Here is a 16,263-nt window from a genome sequence, read left to right as displayed (position 1 = left end):
ATGCGAAAATTTGAGCGTTTCCAGCCAAAATACCCGCACAACTTCCGCTGTTGAAGCCTATAACGGTATTTTGAAAAAATGCATTGCTGCCAATGGCAACTTTTTCAAATTTGTAAAATATTTACGCCGAGAAGAATTTTTTAAAAGCCGTGAGTTTGAAATGCTTGCCGAAAGTGGCGGTACACTCAAAAAATACCGCAAAAAAATTATGTAGCTAGGGATGCCATAATTGAGGAAGCAACCAATTTATTAAACGGTGGAAAAATTACTGTTGCAACATTTTTAACAAGAGTAATTTACAACAATAATATGAATCAACTTATTCCACCTGAAAATATATTTGAAGAAGATCCAGATGAGGAATGTCTATCCGGTGAAGAAGAAATAACAACGGCGAATACTGAGGATGAAAACAACGAAAGAGAATGTGTTGTTTGCAAGGATAATTTAGCAAATGTAGTACTTCTCCCTTGTAGACATTTGAAGTGCTGTTCCTCATGCACTACAACATTATCAAATTCAGCACACTTCCTTTGTCCATACTGCAGGGAGTCAGTTAAAGACAGTATTGTAGTTTTTTTTTTAATAAAAAAAGTGATTTTTTTTTTGGGGTAAATTTGTATTTTTTATTTTGGGGTGAAAAATGTAATGAAATATGGCCCCAAATTTGGGGGGCCATTTTGGTTTTGGGGTAATTTTGTCTTTTTTTGGGGCCAAAATGCTGGACACATAATGGGGCCAAACTTCGCAATGCACTCAGACCCCAAATTTGGGGCCATTTTGCATTTTAAGTTTGGGGTGATTTTGTTTTGGGGCCACTGTTCGCAGAGCCGAGATTGGGTACATAAATTGCATATTATAGCAACAACAAAGGAGAAAAACTAATTGTTGAAAAATATTGTTGCAAATATATATTTTTGGTTTGATTCGAAAAATTATAAAAAAATATTTGGGAGTTCTGCAACTATTTCGCTAAAATCCCATACAATAATTAATGTGGTACTGCTAAAACTTCATCAAGAAATATAGTTTACCATCGTGAAAGCTTATTCGCTTACTTTGATAACTTATAAGGATAGGAAATTAAGAGTAATATTGAAATTACAATCATTCAAAAAATGTGAAAAAATTAAAAAGCCTATTATTCGCAAATTAGTTCAAATCAGTTGATGCGCATCCGTTTTTGGATACAGCGAATCAATCTCTTTCAATATCTGTGCATATTTTGATGTTTCACTCAGCGGTCAAAGTGTGCCGCCAGTTGCATCGCACAATGCAAAAAACCTTAAAGTGGCTAAAAATCGCGCAATTTGCATACGATTTTGATGCGCATCCGTTTTTAGTAGCACCCATCAAAAATACGTCTATATATATACACATATTTCAAACAGATTCTTCAAGAACCGCGGATGTGCCTCCACATTCTATTATTGGTAAAAAAACCCATATTACTCGCGAATCTCTGTAATTTATGACTCGCGTTTTCGCCAATATCATAATCGCGTATAAAGGATTATAAAGGATTTCATTTACGTAAAAAATTTTAAAGAAAATTGCGACATAGTACTCGGATTTGTCAAAATAAATTTTTGATGATTTTCCTATTTTCAGGGTATCTGTATCCGCGGTTTTAGTGGATGGATTCGATCACGGATGGGCTCATTAGATCCGTCGCGTAAAAAAAACTAAATTCACGCGGGGTACAAAGGAAATTGAATGGCACTTGTAAATTTTAAACACAAAAAATAGGTTTTTTTTTTTTAAAAAAATTCACGCATCAAATATTGGCCTTTAGACTCCAATTACTATGATGCTGTAAGGAGCACACTCATGAGATATGCATTAAACGACGTAGAATCACGAGTTTTATAATCCTATTATTAGTTTTGAATATTATCTTGTTGCGCGTCCGAATTATTAAAAAATATCAAAAAACCCCGAAATTCCGGCTTCAAAATGTCAGCATCAATTTTAGGTAGATGCAGTCGATATATCGAAAATGATACACTAGTATCATATTGCGCATGAAGTATTCTTTGAGTCTTTCTTTTGACATATGTCTATAAAATGTAAGGTTAAGCCAGAAATCGGAAGGGAGCACAAAAAAACTTGTTGGCTTCAACCCATTTTTACCATTTACCTATTGATGCCAACACAGCTTCCACGTAAATTAATTTTAATGGTCGATATTATGGGATCCCTCCTAAAACACTTCATATTAAAGAATGTATATCATACTATACAGAATATGTTAACAGTTCGCGAATTCTGAATGGGTGAAACTCGGATTCATCGATTGTAAAACATTTTTGGTTTTCGCCATATGTTTGTATTGTTACACTTCTTTTGACCCTCGCATCTCGTATAAACTTTTCCAACAGGATGTTGAAGAGATCACACGATAAGTCGTCTCCTTGTCTGAAACCTATTTTGGTAATAAACTCTTCGGAGTTAATGTCATCATACAAAGCCGAATGAACTTTGCGGGGATACCAAAATCAGACATGATTTGGAATACCTTTGAATGTATAGGGCCATCGAAGGCTGCTTTATTGAGTCTTTTCCTGGATTTGTCTCAAGGTAAATATCCGCTCTAAAGGCACTATAGGCTTTAGTCACTCACACAATATGCCAGATACTATATTATATGCAATAAGAAAGAGACTAATGCCCCTTAATAAGAGCACACAGTCTTACCTCCCTTTTTGGTGGACTGGACATAGGAAGCTCACTAGAGTTATGACTTTTTGAAATTTTTTCTCAGAGAATGAGAATGAATGAACTTTTGCCTATTAGTGCCTAAAATAACATTTATTCCATTTTATTATCAAAAAAGTTTCCACTCAAAACTCTTTGACTTTTTTTAACGATGAAGTGAAAAACACTTTTTCTCAAAAAATTATTTCCTGTCGTACGAATGAATGACTTTTGCCTATTTATGATTGAAATAACTTTTATTCCATCTAAATATTGAACAAGGTCCCGCACAAACCATTTTTATACCCTCCACCATAGTATGGAGGGTATATTAAGTTTGTCATTCTGTTTGTAACACATCGAACTAATCATTTGCGACCCTATAAAGTATATATATTCTTGATCAGGATAAAATTCTAAGACGATCTAGCCATGTCCGTCTGTCCGTCTGTCCGTCTGTCTGTCCGTCTGTCCGTCTGTTGTAATCACTCTAGCGTCCGCAATAATTGAGATAGAGTGCTGAAATTTTGCATCCTAGGGTCTTTTTTCCATAGGCAGGTCAAGTTCGAAGATGGGCTATATCGGTCCACTTTTTGGTATAGCCCCCATATAACGGTACCTCCGGATTTGAGGTATTTTGACGTTCTTCGCCACATTTGCAGATCGAATTAGCTATAATTTGGCACTTAGGGTTCCTAGTGATCAACAAACTTATATCATAAAGGATATGGGCATAAGTCCATGTTTTGGTATAGTCCCCATATAACGGTACCTTCCGATTTTTCGATATTTTGAGAATTTTAGCCACAATTTTTAACCGAACTATCTGCAATTTGACATTTGAGGTTCTCAGTGGTCATGAAACATCTCCACGAAACATCGTCAACATAGGTCGATGTTTTGGTATAGCCCCCATATAACGGTACCTCCCGATTTTCGGTATTTTGAGAATTTTAGCTACAATTTTTAACCGAACTAGCTGTAATATGCCATTTGAGGTTCTCAGTGGTCATGAAATAGCTCCACCAAGCATCGTCAACATAGGTCCATGTTTTGGTATAGCCCCCATATAACGGTACCTCCCGATTTTCGGTATTTTGAGAATTTTAGCCACAATTTGTAACCGAAATATCTGCAATTTGACATTTGAGGTTCTCAATGGTCATGAAACATCTTCACCAAACATCGTCAACATAGGTCCATGTTTTGATATAGCCCCCATAAAACGGTACCTCCCAATTTTCGGTATTTTGAGAATTTTAGCTACAGTTTTTAACCGAAATAGCTGTAATTTGACATTTGAAGTTCTCAGTGGTCATAAAACATCTCCAACGAAACATCGTCAACATAGGTCCATGTTTTGGTATAGCCCCCATATAACGGTATCTCCCGATTTTCGGTATTTTGAGAATTTTAGCTGCAATTTTTAACCGAACTAGCGGTAATGATCGGTATTTTGAGAATTTTAGCTACAATTTTGTCTATTCAAAAATTATCGTCAATATAGGTCCATGTTTTGGTATATCCCCCCATATAACTGACCCTCCCGATTTTCGGGAATTTTCAGTGGTCACGAAATTTCTTCACTAAAATTCGTCAACATGGGTCCATTTTTGAGGGTCTACATTGTTTTGATGAAACTACCCTCAATTTGACTCTTGAAGTTCCCTGCAGCTATAAAACTTTTCCGCCAAAAAATTTAAAGATAAGTTGACTCTTCGATATAGCCCCGTAGGTGGTACATTTCACCTAGCTGAACACATTTTTTTAGATTAGATCAGATAACACTGTGCAACAAAATGGAGGTGAAAGTCTGGGGCACGGAAAATTCCTCTTGGGGAAGAACGGCCTTGGTGAGTATATTATGAACCCCGAAGGACAGATCCGCCGTGAGTCGAACTTCCGCGTTATGGCGTGATGAAATTTTTGTTAGAGACCCTGTGGGCCATCAGGAATTAGCGTTATATCTTTGTTCACTGTTGCTTAAGTGCTCTACAAAAACAACAAACAAAGATATAATGCTAATTCATGATGGCTTACAGGGTCTCTTGCAAAAACTTCATCACGCCATAACGCGGAAGTTCGACTCACGGCGCATCTGTCCTTCGGGGTTTTTAATATACACACACCAAGGGCTTTCATCTCCAAAAGGAATTATCTCTGCCCCAACATTTGTGTTCACGGTGTAATTTAAGCAATAGTGGGAGGCAGTAGGAGTCTATCCATTGTCGAAATATTGTTCCACCTAAAATTGTGAAAGGACCCTAATTATTCCATTTTAATTAAGACTATTTTATGGTGGAGGGTATAAAAAGTTCGGCCCGGCCGAACTTAACGACTTTTTACTTGTTAATTTTTATGATATGTGAAATAAAGTTATATATAACACTATGCAACATGAAAATTGTTAACCACATTCTGACAACGCAGCGTGATAGAAGACCAAAAAAGAGAAGATACATGTCTCGCCGTTTTCCCCTATCTCATCAACTTTTGCGGTTATAGACCTTCAACGGTTTGAGACTTTGATGTCAAGAGGGGTCATATTGTCATAACTATATCTTCCAAACCGTTAGTAAATTTGAATTTACCTTAGAGGCAAAGTTGTAGCACATCTCAAAAAGAACAACAATTGTGAACACATAAACTCCATCAAACTTTATCTTCTAGGTCATAATCGTCTAGATGTAATTTCTTTTTAATTTTTTCTCGGGTTTTGGTCTACAGATAACCAACTGCAAAACAATAAATATATTTTTATAACATACGAACTCTGTAAAACGGTTGTTAAAAATCAAAATAGCAAAGCAAATAGGATCTTTAACCTGTTTTCTCTGGTTCTGGTCCGCCTCAATCCTTTGGAAGCCTATAACCGCGAAAGTTGATGAGATAGGGTATAACGGCGAGAGACGTGTCTTCTCTTTTTTGGTCTTCTATCAAACTGCGGGGTCAGAATATGGTTAATAAAACATTACTCAAAAAATTACACACAGCGTAATATAAAAAAAGTCGTATTTCCAAACAAGTCAAATTTAGTTTTCTGATTGAATGTAGTACATAAGACTAAAATACATGCTCTTGCGAAATGTCAAGCTTCTACGTTAAAAAATAACGATCCTATTCAAGAAAAGGTATTTCGAAAAATGGGATAACATTGCCGATTTTGTTGTATTGACAGATCCCAAAACCAATCGTTTTCGCGGTTTTGCGTTCATTACTTACTTCCATTCGTATACGATTGATAATATCCCATATACTCGCCTTCATAAGAGTAATAATATTCCATAAAACAGTTTTTCATTTTAGAACGTTTTTGCTTCTCCTGTAAAAATATTATTTTGTTAGTAACGACTTTTGGTGATATGACGATATTCAATAATACGATGATAAAATTAGTGAGAAACAATCGGTTATGTAATTTTGGCTATGCCATGTGCCCCTATACCCTGTTATCAGTTAAGTAACTTCTTAAGGGGCTTCAAAAAATTGTGAAAAGTTCTGAAAAATAAAAACCTTAAAACCGTTTTGCTTTTGCGGAAGCTTTTTTATCGACTCTCTTTATAATTAAGATTTTATGTAATCTTAGGTAAAAACTCATGAAAATATCATACAGGTATACGAGGTTGTAAAAAAGTCATAACCCTAATGCTCACGTTCTAATCGTGCAATTTTTGTCGGTAACTCAAAAAATATGTTAGAGTATCGCACTACTGAGCAATAAGACATAATCATTTAGTGATTTAAATAATTTCATTAGAAATTTGAATTATCTTAACTTTGAATGCGCATTATTTCGTTAAAAATGTAATTTTTCCATTTCTCCTAAAAATAACAAGGTGTAAGCAACTTCCATTTGCATTTGGTTCAAGAGCACAGCACTGTGACATTTTAACAGAGCAACCTCTCATGTCGACATGCCGATCTTACAAAGAATTTACCTATTACAGTCAATCCTGCAATCCTGAAACCCCACTAAAAATATAAAAATATAAATAAAAATGCAAAAATTGGGCGGTATAATTGTATAGTCCATGTGCAATACCAACCTACCAAGGAGTGGAGTTCTGAACCAACTTGTCATGGAAGGTACAAAAAAGTAAATAAATAAAATGAAGAAAATTAATTTTAAAACACTAAACTTAAAAACATTTATTTTGGTACATTCTGTCAATAATGGTGGCATATTTTTTGTGGATAAAACTGCGACGACTTTTTAAAGTGGGTCCTGAAAAACATAACAAAATAACATTTAATATTCCTATTTCTAATCGGCATAGAAAAATATGGTGTTAACATTCTTACCTAACTCTCCAGTTGGTATAGAGAAATCATGTGGCAACACACTAAAATACTGTAACTTTTGGGCATTTGAAAGGGCTTGTTGATTATAACGTTGAATGCCATCATTTAAACCTTGAAATACTCTGGGATCTAGTACGATTTCCATTTTATTACGATCCAATTTGTGAAGACTTTCTGGCAGTTGAATATTGAGGATTTCGTTAAGTTTTGTGCAGTGGTTGATATTTAGTGTTGCCAACCATTGTAGGGTTTCGGATGATAGAATATCTGTGGGGTAACCAGTGTCGGGATCAATAAGGGTCTACAAAAGAAATGTTTCGTATTTAATTTAATTTCTCAAAAAAGGAAATATTATTTTTCTTACCTTAAAAGTTAAGAGGACTGTTAAATACTTCCTATTATCACCCACAACCATGGCATTGCTTATGCACTGCAATTCCTTTTTGATAATATCTTCAATATATACCGGTGATATGTTTTCACCGCCAGAGGTAATTATTAACTCCTTTATCCTGCCGTTAATGTGAAGATTGCCGTTGGCATCTAAATGGCCTCGATCACCACTTTTTACATAGCCGTCTTCTGTAAAGGCCTCCAAAGTTTTAATCGGTTCTTTTAGGTAACCCATGAAATTACCACGGCTGCGTATTAGAATCTAGGAAATGTTGAAATTTGAGAAATCCATTATATATTGTCACCTAAAATGCCCAAAGACGTAACCCTCAACGTAACTCTTTGAGGGTTACGTCTTTGGGCATTTCGGGTGACGATTTTTTTTTCAGATACCTTACCTCCCCCTCACCAAACAAATCAGGATTGTAAATTTGAAATTCAGTACCAGCAATTGCTTTACCACAGGTTTGTAGATTTGGTTGTTCGAAATCAAAGCTAATACCACCACTGGTCTCAGACATGCCGAAAGCCTCAACCAAAGGTAAATTTAGGCTAAGGAAATAACGTTTTATCTCCTCAGAGACTGGGGCACCACCAGCAAAACAAACTTTTACACGACTCAAACCCAAATTTTTTGTAATATCTTTGGTGAGTTGTGAGGCCCAAGATGGAGCCCCAAGTGCTTCCGAATTTCTAGAAGTATTATATTTTATATTAATTTCACATTACTTTCCCAATTCTTACCCTGTCATTTGATCCATGTGATATTTCAACATAACTTTTCGGGCATTTTCCAAGAATATTTTTGTTTCATTGTTATATAGCTTAGCTTCGGTTTTCCTATGACTTTCAATAAGCTTTTCAAATATACGTGGTACCCCAAAAAACCATGTAGGTTGAACCTCCATGAGTGTATCAGCCAACGTACCCTTCATAGCATTTCGATCGGCAAAATACACCGCTGCACCGTTGATCATACCCAAGAAAATATCAAAGAATTGTGCAGCTATGTGACTCAGAGGCAAATAGGTTATGCAAGATTCCTGGCCAGGTTTTAAAAAGCTCAAAGATTTATTCAAGGCTTGTGCTGCATATAAAATGGCATCGTGTGATAACATTACACCTTTTGGTAGGCCCACAGTACCAGACTAGAGGAGGGAGACAAACAGAAATAACAGAGTATTCCCCTAATAACAAAATTGATATTGGCCTTTGGAAAGATATACTTACAGTGAATATAAGTAAAGCACACACATTGGGCGCCACATCACGTTCACGACACCGCAACTCCATTCGTAAACTTTCATCAAACTCCATTGCCATTAAATCCTTCCAAGAATAAAAACCATCTTTTGCATTTTTATCTTCCACAAAATCATAGGGTCCATGCAATTGAATAACAGCTTTTAACTTCGGCAAACGTGTTCGTATTGCCCGTATCTTGGCCATTTGTTTGCTATCATCGACCACCACAATTGTGGCATCGGATATATTTAAATTATGATATACCGCTTCAGCGGAATTTGTTGTATAAATACCAGCAACGACGGCGTTTATACGCATCGCTGCCAATTCTAGGCAAAACCATTCGGGACAATTTCCCGCCAAAATAGCAACCGCAGAACGAGGCTCAACATCTAGATATAGCAATGCTAAGGCAGCTTTTTCTACACGTTTGTAATAGTCTTCATAGTTTACCTTAATCCAGTTGTTGTTGGTAGGGGAGTGTTGCCCTTCTTTGTAGGCTAATGCTGTGGATTTGCTATATTTTTCACAACATTCGCGAAAAAGTTCTAGAATAGTTTTTGGTTTGAATTCATTTAGGTTTTCAGCTGAAGCACATATTTTCACTGGTTCCTGAAGACTACAAGAGATAATGTTTTCGGCTGGTCTAAGTTGGGCCATGGTAAATGGTTTCCAGTTGAAGCTACTGGAAATAGAAAGAAGAAAGCAACATTTGGTATAAAAAAACTAAGGGACCTTTGGTTTCAAATAACGACAGAGACAATCAAATTTTCTTTGTAAAACCGGTCAGTAGTGCGATTCTCTAACTCATTTTTAGAGTTACCGACAATTGTCGGTAAAATTAAAATACTTATAATTTCGGTAATTACCGACGATTTTCGGTATGTTAGCGACGAATAAAAGCAGTCGTAAAGTTTTACCGATAGCAAGAGTGTTGTCAACTTTTATGTTTAATTTTACCGATTTTTGTCAGTAACTCAAAAAATGTGTTAGAGAATCGCACTACAGGACTTGGTATAACAGAAAGAATTTCAATATTTTGCCACTGATTAATCTGGCATAGTCTTGAAGTCGTTTTCGTTGAATACTGGATTCAATTGTACATTCGCCTCCTTTATTTCGACATGTAATTACGGTGCTCTTGAAACAACTTAAAATGGAAGGTGCTTACTCCTGGGAAGTTTTTGAGGATTCTGGAAAATTAAAAAACAAAAAAAAAATCGCCGTAGCGCTTTATAAATAAATCGCGATTCAAGTTGAAATTTTTGTTGTTGTAGTTGTTGTAACAGTGTTTGTTATTATGTTTGTATGTTCGTTCTTCTGTTCAATCTGGCTCTGGGTCTATCTCCAGTTCCAGGAAAGTGGCTGCTTCGATGGGATGTAACCACAGATCCACTGGAGTTAGATGAGTAGGTTTGGCTGGGCAGTTGAAAAGGTGTTTTGTGTCGTGCGGGCCCATGCCACATACTGGGCAGATGTCTTGCACGGCGCAGTCGATTTCCGCCCAATAAGAATTTAGGCGACTGCAATATCCCGAGCGTAGTTGAGCCAAAACTACTCTAGTTTGTCGTGACAGCTGACGGACTTTATTCACACTATAAATGCTTACGGCCTTGGCAACTGCATCCGTGTGAATACTATTTAAACCTGCTTGACACGCTTGTTGATCTAGGGGTCCTCTCCTGTATCGTTGGACCTCTCCCTCTAGAGCATGGATATCCTTCCTGATCTGCCAGTATGTGTCGGGCATACCCACAAGATGGTGATTGGGATGGCTCACACGGTAACATCCAAGCAGGTACTGCAACGAAAGCATCTCATTGTGTTGCTTTACTGGAAGAATCTTTGCCTCCTCATGTAGATGGTTCACTGAAGATTTGAGGATGTACCCTGTTGCTGTTCTCAGGGCGGCATTGTGGCAAGTTTGAATCTTTTTCCAATTCGTATCACATAAACTCGGGGACCAGACTGGCGCCGCATAGCTTACCACAGACCGACCTATCGCGTTATATGTGGTCAAAAAGGTTTCTTTATCTGCACCCCAAGTGCTGCCGGCTAGGGACTTGAGGACTTTGTTCCTACTTTTCAGTTTGTCGCAGATAGCTATGGCGTGCGCGCACGACGTGAAAGTAGTGTCGAATGTGACCCCTAAAATTTTGGGGCAGTTTGTGGTCGGAATTCTGCTACCGTCGTCCACGCCATTCAATTCTCTTCCAAACTGCGCTGTCCATGTGTTAAACAGAGTGGCTGTTGATTTTGTGGCGGAAATCTGCATATTCCTCGAATGGAAAAAGGTGGTAAGATCGGTTAAATAGTTGTTCAGTCTCTCACCGATGTCATCAGGATAGGTACCCGACGCCAGGATCGTGCAATCATCCGCATACGTTACGATCTCGACGCTGTCTGGATGGGGCGGAATACAGGAGAGGTAGAGGTTAAACAGTTCCGGAGATATCACCCCACCTTGGGGAACTCCCTGTTTAACTTTACGGGGTTTGGACTTCTTGTTCCTGAATTCCACGTACGACTGGCGTCCACACATATAATTGACTATCCAACGTTTCAAGCTTGGCCGGAGGGTTGTCTGCTCAATGTCCTCAAACAGCGTGGAGTGCCTGACTGTATCAAAGGCTTTTGATAAGTCAAGCGCTACCATCACTGTTCTATCGCACGGCCGTCTCTGGTTGAGTCCTTGACAAATATGTGTGGTAATGGCGTGCAGCGCAGTTGTCGTGCTGTGCTGCTTACGGAATCCATGCTGATGATCGGCAACTTGATAGCTATTTTTGATACTGGGGAGGACTAAGGCCTCAAGGGTCTTTGCTAAGGGCGACAAAACTGAAATCGGCCTGTACGATTCACTTTTGCTGGCATCTTTGACGGGCTTCCGTAGTGGGCCCACCCTGCCCATTTTCCAGACTTCGGGAACAATGAGGGTGGTTAGCGACAAGTTGAGAACTTAAGTGAGATACTCCACTCCCGGCTCATCCAGCTGCTTCAGCATTACCATGGAGATTCCATCAGGGCCCAACGCTTTAGATGACTTAGCGTTCCTGATGGCATTGGCAACATCATCCATTGTAAACTGTGGTGGTTCCTCCTCGGCAGGAAGAGATATGATGCGACGTAATAATCTTCTCTTCGCCCTGTCACTCTTGGAATGCTCGACAAACTGTCGATTGAAATAACTTGGGCACCTCTTCGGGTCAGTCAACGTAACGTCGCTAAACGTGACTGAGGTCCTGCCTTCCCTTTTTCCAGGGTTCGAGAGTGACTTAACCGTTGCCCACAATTCACCTATACCGGCTCCAATGTTGCAACTCTTCAGATGATTTAACCACTTGTTCCGCTTATGCTCGCCGACCAGCCTGTTAACTTCCAGTGTCAGCTCCCTGACTCTGGGGTCATCGGGGTTGGCTCGGCGAAGCTCATTACGCTCATTTGCTAATCTCGTCACCTCTGCTGGGAAGTTTGGTCTTACTTCGGGTATTCGACCAGCATGGATATGGCGAGCGGCTGAAGCAGTGATGATGTGTCGGAACGTCCATTCCGCTACCCGAACATCAGAAGGATTGGGCTGTTCTCTGAACCGGTGATTGGTGAACTCTCTGAAACCCGGCCAATCAGCTCTCTTATGATTGACGAATGTGCGGCGTTCAGAGGTAATGAAATCGGGTGGTCTGCTAATGGAGACAATTATGGGGAGATGGTCTGATCCAAGGGAAATGACGGGTTGCCAGGTAACGTCATTTGTCAGACCAGGTGACATGATGGTTATGACTGGCGAGCTGTGACACTCTCCTCTAATTCTGGTAGGAGCGTCCTCATTGACCGTGCAAAACGTAGAGCTGTCAATCTGCTCAGCCAGCGCTGTACCTCTGTTGTCGTTTCCGAGGGCCGAATGCCACATCTCATGATGCGCATTAAAGTCCCCCAGGACCAGACGATTATGACCTTCCAAAAGCGGGCTAATGTTAAGCACGTAATCTGAGATACAGCTATTTCTCGGCGGGATGTATACGTTCAGCAAATCTATCTCGGCACTTCCACACCTGACTGCTACCCCCATACATTCCATGTACGGGTCATTAGAGACAGGCTCATGCGAGATAGGTCTGTATTGGACAGACTGGTGCAATAGGAAAGCTAATCCCCCACCTCCACTTCTGGTGCGATCTTTCCTTAGCACATTGTAACCATCACAATGTTGTAAGCTACAGTTGTTGTTGAGCTTGGTTTCTTGCACCGCAGCGACCTTGATGTTCTTCCGACTCATGAAATCTGCTATTTCCTCGATCTAACCTCTTACATGTGTTTGTATTTGTTTCGTAAGTTGACATTTTTAGGGATTTTTAGGTTTTCACGATTTTGCTTGGAAACCCCATGTTCTATCGAAAAGGAACTAAAGAAAATATTGTAGCTATGCAAATTCTCTACAAGATTGACCATTATGATATTTTCGTAAGTTTTACCGTTATTGAGAAAGAGAAGTTCAATTTGGGACAATGCATTGACTGTATCGTATCCTTATAAAACAATGACTGCAATTTCCCAACTTAAACTTATATATCGCAAAAATGGTAAATCTAGGAACAAATCATTATGGTCAGTCCTCTAGAGAATTTTCACAGCTACAACTTTTTTTAGCCCCATTTCGATATGACTTGCGGTTTCCAAGCAAAATCGCGAAACCCCAAAATAAACCCACAAATGTGAATTTTGAACGCGATTTATTTTAAAATCCCTCCAGCAATTTTTCTTGTTTTTGCATTTTTTTCATCAAATTTCAAAATCCGCAGAAACTTCCCAGGTGTAAGCGGATATCACTTAAAGTTAGTTAAGGCGCACCATGTATGACATTGTTGTACAGTCAATGTATTGTCCCAATTTGAACGGTAAAACCTACGAAAATATCATAGACGTCAATCTTGTAAAGAATTTTCATAGCTCCAACACTTTTTTTAGTTCAATTTCGATAGGACTTGTGGTTTCCAAGCAAAATCGTGAAAACCAAAAAACCCCTAAAAATTTCAACTTGAATCGGGATTTATTTAAAAAGCGCTCCTGCAATTTTTTTTTTGTTTTATATTTTTCTCGTCTATGGACATTGTAGTTTCAGAATCCGCAAAAACTTCCCTGGTTTAAGCACCTTTCATTTGAAATTGGTTCAAGAGCACCGTGTAATGTAACTTTATCACTTCCAAGCAGGATTTTTTAAAAATGTTTAAAACTATTTAAATATATTGTCTTGTCTTACTTGGTTATACATTTATCCGCCTATATATAAATTTAAACTAAACGTCGTGCATCTATGGAGTACATATTTATAGTTTTATAATTCGTTTTTTTGTACATTGATTTAAATTTTCCATGATATTTGAAATTTGATCTCAAGTCATAATTGGCAATGTACTCGTAGAACAAATGTACAAACAAACATACACATGTATGCTTACTGTTAATTCAATGATCAGTACTTGTTGAACAACAATTAATTACATTCAGCAGCTCTACTAAATAATTATGCATTTCAAATAATATCAGTATTGATTTCTAACGATTTTATTATCAATGAAATCTGGCTATGAACATTAGGTTTGTCTGGTTACCCTAAAATTTGTAACAATTTGTACCAACTGTTGCTGGAAGCCGTTTGTTAGCACAAAAGTCCAGCAAAAGAGAGCGAATCAAGAGAGACATTTTGACAGTTCTTTTACTGAGTGTTTGCAAATTCTTGCTGGACAAATTTCTTCTAGCAATCACTTGCAACTCTTCTTCTTCCTCCAGCAAACAATAAATCAGCTATATTTAACTATTGGGTGATTTATGTTTGTGCAAATTGAAAAAAATTTTATTGTGGAATAGGAGGGGTACTAAAAAACTTCTGGAAAGTTTGACAGTTTCTAGCCTAGGCGTACTCAGGCCAGTTTGACATATGACCATGTGTTGGATTATTTACCGTGACTTGAATAAATTACTTTGCGAAAAAATGGAATTTAGATGTGAACATTTTCGTCCCATAATTTTTCACAAATTTCGACGTGGATAATCACGGCAAGAGTGCATAGATCAAACTAAATCTTTGTATGTCGATAAAGGACCATCCTATAGGACTATGAAAAACTGGTTCAATGAATTTAATTGAGGCAGACGCTTGGTAAAAAACGAAGGTCTTAAGAGTCGTCCAAAAACGGCCGTTGTGTCAGAAAAAAATTAAGCCGTGCGTGAAAGGATAATTCAAGATCGCCACGTTAAATACCATGAGACAGAGACATTTTTTTGCATTTTTTCTACCAACTAACATTCGATAGTGCATGAACACCTGGTCGCAAAAATGGATTTTTCTCGCTAGATCCAGCAAATCTCGTGGATTAGTGCAAAGAAAGAAGTCTCCTGAGAAATTCGAAAAACGAACTAGAGAAGACGAATCGTTCTGCATCATGACTATGCGAGATCTCACACATCGATTCAAACCAGCGCCTGTTTGACCGGGCAAACCGTGAAATTGATGGGTTATACGCCGTACAGCCCCAACTGGGGATCCAGTGACTTCATTTGATTCCAGCAAATCATCTTCGCCAGAAGATGTTGTTCAAAACCATGTTTTGGAGCCACTGTAAACAACCCAATACATGGTCATATGTCAAACTGACCTGAGTACGACTAGGCTAAAAACTGTCAAACTTTCAAAAAAAAAATCTCAAATGGCGACACTGCAAGTCTGTCCATGTATTTTTGTTCTCAACGTACAGGTCGCATTTTTTGTCCGATTCAGCTGAAAATTGGGTAATATAATTTGTTTAGCCATAGGAAGAAAGCAATTGCTTTTGGTGAAAATCGGTTCAGATTTGGATATAGCTCCCATATATATTTTCGGCCGATTTGACGTATTTGCTGCACCAAACACACTACAGACGACCGAATTTGATTAAAATTGAAATGTGTAACTGAATTCAGTCTAAAAACAAGTAAAAAAGAGTCAGTCAGCTTTGCCGACAGATATATACCCTCATCCAATGTGAAGTGAAACTTTCACCTACGGACAGATCGAATGTATTTAAGGTCTCTTCAGAATTTTGTGGCCCTTTTGCGACATTTGAACTTGTCGACAAAAATGTGGATTAGTAGTTAACTGCACTAAGACACAAATGTTGAACCTTTGTGGGGGAGGTACCTTTACGGAGGACCGATATGGGCCATTTTAGAAGTAAAATTAAATTTTGACAAAATATTAGGAGATCCAAATTGTAGACCAAATTGGTTGCCCCATTCAAGTGATATCGTCCTAGAAGTTGTGGACCGGTATTGCCCCATGAAACTAAGTTTGGATATAATATGACGAAGACCAAATGTTGGACCAAATCGGTTGAACAGTTCGAGAGTTATAGGGATTTTTGTAACCTTTCGGGCTGTTTTCCTAAGAAATATGGACATGCCCCTAAACTTTTACCGTCGTAATGGAGGAAGCGAATGCAAATCGCTTCAACAAAAATGAAAGTGAACTTATCCGAAATTGTGTGTGAGAGGTACCAGAAGGGGTAGACAAATATAGTCCATATTCGAACCTGATCTATATCTGGTAGATATATTAGGATGTGCAAAGTATGGATTACATCGGTCACTCCC

At 38.3% G+C, this 16,263-nt stretch overlaps 1 protein-coding gene across 1 annotated transcript; it reads right to left on the bottom strand.

Annotated features, from left to right (window-relative positions):
* Positions 1-6,820: 6,820 nt before the first annotated feature.
* Positions 6,821-13,937, bottom strand: LOC141392697 (long-chain-fatty-acid--CoA ligase heimdall-like). The gene is made up of 7 exons (XM_073965577.1): positions 13,895-13,937; positions 8,623-9,322; positions 8,137-8,540; positions 7,791-8,085; positions 7,364-7,654; positions 7,000-7,300; positions 6,821-6,922 (listed from the first exon to the last, which is right to left on the bottom strand). Exons 2-7 carry the CDS (start codon positions 9,295-9,297, stop codon positions 6,837-6,839), a joined length of 2,052 nt encoding a protein of 683 aa, XP_073821678.1. The 5' UTR covers positions 9,298-9,322; positions 13,895-13,937; the 3' UTR covers positions 6,821-6,836.
* Between the last annotated feature and the right edge of the window lie 2,326 nt (positions 13,938-16,263).

This window comes from Musca autumnalis, unplaced genomic scaffold (genome assembly GCF_047663935.1).
Source record: "Musca autumnalis isolate F117 unplaced genomic scaffold, ASM4766393v1 scaffold_2, whole genome shotgun sequence".
NCBI classification, from domain to species: Eukaryota; Metazoa; Arthropoda; class Insecta; order Diptera; family Muscidae; genus Musca; species Musca autumnalis.
Note: the sequence above shows the minus strand (reverse complement) of the source record. Positions and strands in the feature narration are given on the sequence as shown.

Excerpts from the sequence above, each read along its gene's own strand:
- LOC141392697 (XM_073965577.1), bottom strand. The coding sequence starts at position 9,297 with ATGGCCCAACTTAGACCAGCCGAAAACATTATCTCTTGTAGTCTTCAG. Across the intron at positions 8,541-8,622 it reads GTGCTTTACTTATATTCACT|TCTGGTACTGTGGGCCTACC; the intron begins GTAAGTATATCT and ends TCCCTCCTCTAG. Across the intron at positions 8,086-8,136 it reads CACATGGATCAAATGACAGG|AAATTCGGAAGCACTTGGGG; the intron begins GTAAGAATTGGG and ends TAATACTTCTAG.